The sequence below is a fragment of the Olea europaea genome, chromosome 11 (genome assembly GCF_002742605.1).
Source record: "Olea europaea var. sylvestris chromosome 11, O_europaea_v1, whole genome shotgun sequence".
Classification (NCBI taxonomy): Eukaryota; Viridiplantae; Streptophyta; class Magnoliopsida; order Lamiales; family Oleaceae; genus Olea; species Olea europaea.
Genome location: NC_036247.1, coordinates 25,265,528 through 25,271,248, shown reverse-complemented (window position 1 = coordinate 25,271,248; position 5,721 = coordinate 25,265,528). Strand labels below are relative to the sequence as shown.

Genomic DNA, 5,721 nt, shown 5'->3' with positions numbered 1-5,721 from the left:
TATATATATAGAGAGAGAGAGAGAGAGAGAGAGAGAGAGAGAGAGACTTGCACGTTTATTCCTTGACATTTGATGCAAAATATATTCATGTTTCTAGACCCTTTTTTTTCTTTTTTTGGTAATTTATTGAATAATTAAAACCAAAACCTTGAAAAATTTCTTGCTAATCCTCTCTCTCTCTCTCTCTCTCTCCCTCCATATATATATATATATAAACTTGTACACCATATATTGTACCTCTTACATGCGTAATTAAATTGTGTATATAAAAATATAGATACGTATAAAGGTGGTTAAACTAACCTTGTTTAGTTTGGTGCAATGATTGTAGATTATCCCGGGACATGTTGAACCATTGACAGAGCAACAGCTGATGGGAATATGTGGATTACAGCAATCTACACATGAGGCAGAAGAAGCCCTTTCACAAGGGCTTCAAGCTCTGAATCAATCTCTCTCCGATACCCTAATTTGTGATCCACTCAACGTTCCCTCAGATGTGAACAGCTTCATGAGCACCATGGCTCTAGCCATCAACAAGCTCTCCACTCTAGAAGGTTTTGTTCGTCAGGTATATACGTGTGCATATGTCATGTCATTGCATTCGTTCAGTCGAGTCCCAATATGAGGCAAATATAATATAAATAAATAAATATGTCTACGAGAAATATGAATGGGAAAATAAATTTGGAACCTAGCTTGTTCATGTCATATTTAAAAATTGGATGCACCATTTTATGTAGAGTAGCTATAGGTATACATGCTCCAACTCCAACAATTATATATGCTCCAACTCCAACAACTATATATGACATTCGAGGAGAAGGGGTCTTTCTCATAGTTCAATTAATTAGGCCAATATTTGCTCATGATGTCATTTTCACAACCGTTTGACCTAAATATAATGATCAAGTATATAGACCACCCACCACATCCCAAGATTTCAATTAGTTACTTGCCCCTCGGAGCATAATCCAGTGATGAAAAGGATAGGAGTGAGATTATCTCACGCCTTGTTGACAGCCGCAGTATAGGATTCGATTTCTGAAACATGGAATTGGACTCTTTGTAGGCGCAGTGTACAGACAGCTCTTGTTCTCTAGCCTGTTGGAGCACATCCCGTGATTTACTTCCCTCACAAAGCTCTAGGGGTGGGGCGGTGGAGGCTTTCAAGGTTGGGGTTCAACCTTATTTTTTTGTGGTTGGCTCCACAGCCTCCCCTCTAACAGGTGGCCGCCAAGTGTCGAGTTTGTCAAACTTTTTGTAGTTGATTTTGTACTTCTAGATAACTTAATATTATAAGACCAATAAATTCTTAGGTTATTATAAGTGATAATTAACTTTGTTAATTTACTGATTTTTCCTTCTTACGTAATCAAGATTGCTCATTTATTTGGAATCTTGATAAGTTTTTCATCAAAAAAATCCACATTCTTCAAATATTTTCATTTATAAGAAGGTACATAATCAACCTCCATCATTTCTAATAATCATTAATGTCACTATTCTTTTGTAGAATGTTTAGAATGGTAAAACTGTAAATGAACACAACACCTTTGTCAAATTTTAAGCGTTTATCACATTTATAATTACATCCACACACATTGCACACATTCTCAAATGTTTCATTTTCAAATTTATATTTATAAATTATTTTCCTTGTATCATTGAACCGTCTGATCAATCATTATCAGAGTTGGAAAAGATATCAGCACAAGTTTTCTTATTTAACTTATGTCAACGTAGAAATGTATACATATTTGATTAATCAAACCTTCAAAGTCAACATTCATGTATGATTAGTTGTAATGTACTTATTATTTTTTCATGTTAAATTACAATTAAATCAACTTACAGGCTGATCATCTGAGGCTTCAAACCCTTCATCGGCTACACCAGCTCCTCACCACTCGTCAAGCTGCACGGTGTTTCCTGGCCATTGCAGAGTACTTCCATCGCCTCCGCGCCCTCAGCTCTCTCTGGTTGGCCCGCCTCCGGCAAGAATGAGAAAATCCCTTGCCGTATGAACGTTTTAGTTAATCTCTAGACCTCCTAATTAAGAATATCAATAGCTTTCTTTTTTTTTTACTGTTTTATAGAGATGTATAGAGATCATATAACAACTAAATTAAGACTTTTATAAAAGTAGAAGTCATTAAACTTCCTTTCCTTTGATTTTCTCTATTTTCAATTATGGATTATTGAATAATTAATAATGATTTAACAGGTAACTTTTGACTGAGAAATGGAGGTTGAAGATGTTTAAGGGTTTGTTATATAGTCAAATTAGAAATAATTATTATTTTTTAGATAAGTAAATCAAAGAGTTTTAGTACATATTTCTTGAAGTGATTGAGTAATGTCCGGGAAAGAAAAATATAAATTATTGAAAATAATGTTCAGCTGTAGTTGGTAGTTGGTAGTTGGTACACTGAATCCAGAAGTTTATTCGGTTTTTAACTTTTTATTTCGCTTTTGTGCAACCATCCTAATAGACACATACACACATGGATACACCTACAAAGGTTCCTATAATGAGAAACACTAAAATTATCTAGTGAAATAAAATATGCACGTAACCTACAATATCGATCAATAGTGCAACACTTGTTGCACGTAATTGAGACGTAATACATGTGGACATAGCTAGCTAGACATGTGTTGTGAAGCTTTTTTTTTTTTTTTTAATCTTTCATTAAATAAAATGATGGGTTGAAGAATATAGGATGAGGGTTGTGAAGCAATGATTGGTTATTAAGCTTGAATTGAAGAAATTTAGGGTTTGTTCAAATGGTGGTTTCTTGGTTTGAAAGTGGGTTAAAAATTGGGGGAGATGATTGGTGTAAGAACCTTTTTCTTATTGAAGATCAAATGTTAAATCATAATCGACATTCAATTTAAGAAAGCTATTTGGATCGAAACTTTTTCATAAAATGAAATGTGAAATCATAAACAGCATTCGGGATCGTGATCACTTATATAGACACGGAGCTAAATGAAATAAGAATTTAAAACAATTTATTCTCGTCTAATATCTACAAATTTTTGGAATTTTTGATTTTATATTTTTGGAGAAAATTGAAATCCCTGTTAAAATTGCAGAAAATTTAAAAATTTACTACATTTTATTTGTTACTTTGCATGCAGTAATATTGATATGATTAGAAAGGTATTTTAATTAACTTTCAAACCATAAAAAGAATTTAAATTTTAGACTTCAAACAAAGAAGTTACGAATTTTTGATTGAAATTTAAATATCTAAGATAATAAGGAGGATTAAAAAATAGATTTTTCCACCCTTACTCCTTGTGCATTTTGTTTGTGTCCCAAACACAATGTTAAGTATTAAATTTGATAATTATGACAATAAAGATAAACCTAGAACATCGAAATTAGTGGAACAAATGATAAAAATAAAACAAATGGGGATAGAGAGGTTGTGCATGTGGCTGCGAGTGGGTAGGGATGTCAATTGGGCCGAGCCGGCTCGTGGCTTGCTAGCTCGGCTCGTCAAAGCTTGGCTCGTGGGCTGCTTAGGCTCGTCAAATGACGATCTCGAGCTTGAGCCGAGCGGGGGGTCGCGTCCAACGAGCCGAGCCCGCTTGGCTCGTCCAAAAAAGTAGGAAAAAAAATATTTTATCAATAAAATTTGAAAAATTTGCAAAAAAAAATAAAAAATAAAAAAATAAAAATTCACGAGCTCGCGAGCCGCCGTGGGCTCAGCCCACGAGCTCGTGGGCTGAGCCGAGCTCGCCCACGAGCAACGAGCCGAGCGAGCCCGAGCCCGAGCTCGTGGGTTAACGAACTGAGCCGGCTCGGCTCGGCTCGGTCCACTGCCATCCCTACGAGTGGGCATGCATCACATATTGCAGTGCGAGAGGGAGCGAGGGGTTAGTTTGCAATTTTGAAAATAATGTTTTTATCCTTGAATTATTCTGGATTTTCTAGCATAAAAATATTATATTTTCAGATTGTTAATGTATTTTTTATGTATTTAATGCTTAAAATACATTTTCAAAAATGAAAAAAATTATTTCTGACTTAATTAAAATCTTGAAATTTTATATTAAATCTAGAATATTTATTTAAGGATCCTACTACCCGAGGTAATTTATTTTCTTTTTTTAAAATACTCCAATTTTTATGAGATTGAAAAATAATTTGAAAATATTTTTAATCCATCCGTTTGTAAACAATTTCTTGAAAATTAAATGTAAGTCTAAAAATATGATCTTAGTATCAAATTTTTTCTGATTTTAAATAATACCATATTCTTACATTCTTGAGTGGTGTTGATTTTGTTGTGATTGCACAATTCATTACGACATATTCTTATTTTTTGTGTTTAGTCTGATGTGGCTAAAAGTTTATGCGTACAAAATATGTCAAAAACTAAATGCATATCAAAATAATAAAAAAAGGAACATAAACTAATAAAATTCATAAATATCTTCATGACTTTATTTATGATAAGTAGAATATGAGAAGTCGGATGTCACTTTCTATTTGTTGGACTATATTGTAACAGAGATTAAAGTGAGAGTGAGAATTTATATGATAATTAAATGATTTGAATTTTATTCCTCGATTATATTTGAAATTATTTCAAGAAGACTTAATTTCTGATATAACGATGCACGTCATAGTTAGAAAAATGTTCATATTTATGCATTTATTGCACATTATGGAATTGCTTTATTGAATTAAATGATATCTAACATTCTTGAATTTCATAAATGATAAGATCGGTAGAATTATTAAAATTCTTAGACATATTGATTATCAATTGAGTGATGGTTCGGTGATTAGAAAATTTATAGAAAATCTCACATAAAATTATTTGATTTACTGAGTGATAGTTCTAAAGTCAGAAGAATTAATATAATTTTTGCTTAAAACTTATGGAATTTTGTATTATGAAATTAAGTTTATGATAGTAAAACAATAGGATCCGCGGATGATGATTGAGAATATAGTGAACATTTCGATTCCATGCTTAATTTTAACTATCATATATGTTAATTTGAATTAATGCAAAATAGTATATGTGCATAAATGGGCATCGATTAAAAATAATTGTCTATAAAATTTGATAGATTATGACATTAAAAATCTATAGTTGTTGACCTTTACAAAGATGATAAGCTAACTGCCGCGACATTTGGTACAATAAGTTTTTGGTGTACTGGAAGAACATGATGTTTTAGAGAACATCAACCATGCAATAGAAGATGTAATGTGGGTCATATTACTCTAGAGAATAGAGATCGTGTACTTTGTCTAGTCCTAAAAAAAGATAGATTCTAGTACTTGAACTTTTGATTTGATAAGTTCTATTATAGATGATCTTGTTCTCGAATGTGACTAAAATGGGATGGTTAACTTAGTGTTGACATTTTTAGTTGATCACATTTTTTTTTTCCAAATGGATAGTAAACTCAAACTAATCGTTCCTCAATAGTTGTGAACTCTAAAGGTTAATATGACTTACAAAGTGAAGAGTCAATTTTCTTTATTGACATTTTTCGATGTGTAGAGTTAAAAGACGTGCAACTAGGTGTTGCTAAGTCTCAAATACATGTTTTGCAGCAATGTTCTAGTTCTTACAAGACTTTGCGTCTTAAGTACAAAATAAGCTAGAAAAATTAAGGTATGGATAGGAGATTGAAAAAGGGACCAAGAAGAAATTATGAGATATATAGTAAGGAAGTGAAAGTGAT

At 32.4% G+C, this 5,721-nt stretch overlaps 2 protein-coding genes across 2 annotated transcripts in view; both read left to right on the top strand.

The window, feature by feature from the left end:
- The window catches only part of LOC111404620 (bZIP transcription factor TGA10-like), a 3,394-nt gene extending 3,035 nt beyond the window's left edge, over positions 1-359 (top strand). The window contains exon 3 of the mRNA XM_023033403.1: positions 332-359. Within this exon, the coding sequence (XP_022889171.1) occupies positions 332-359 (28 nt within the window). The remainder of the gene's footprint in view (positions 1-331) is intronic.
- Positions 235-2,165, top strand: LOC111404948 (bZIP transcription factor TGA10-like). The gene is made up of 2 exons (XM_023033670.1): positions 235-571; positions 1,858-2,165. The coding sequence occupies exons 1-2, from the start codon at positions 374-376 to the stop codon at positions 2,005-2,007; spliced, it is 348 nt and encodes a 115-aa protein (XP_022889438.1). The 5' UTR covers positions 235-373; the 3' UTR covers positions 2,008-2,165.
- The last annotated feature ends 3,556 nt before the right edge of the window (positions 2,166-5,721 follow it).

Coding starts and splice junctions, on each gene's coding strand:
- LOC111404948 (XM_023033670.1), top strand. CDS start 374: ATGGGAATATGTGGATTACAGCAATCTACACATGAGGCAGAAGAAGCC. Junction 572..1,857: donor TAGAAGGTTTTGTTCGTCAG/GTATATACGTGT, acceptor ATCAACTTACAG/GCTGATCATCTGAGGCTTCA.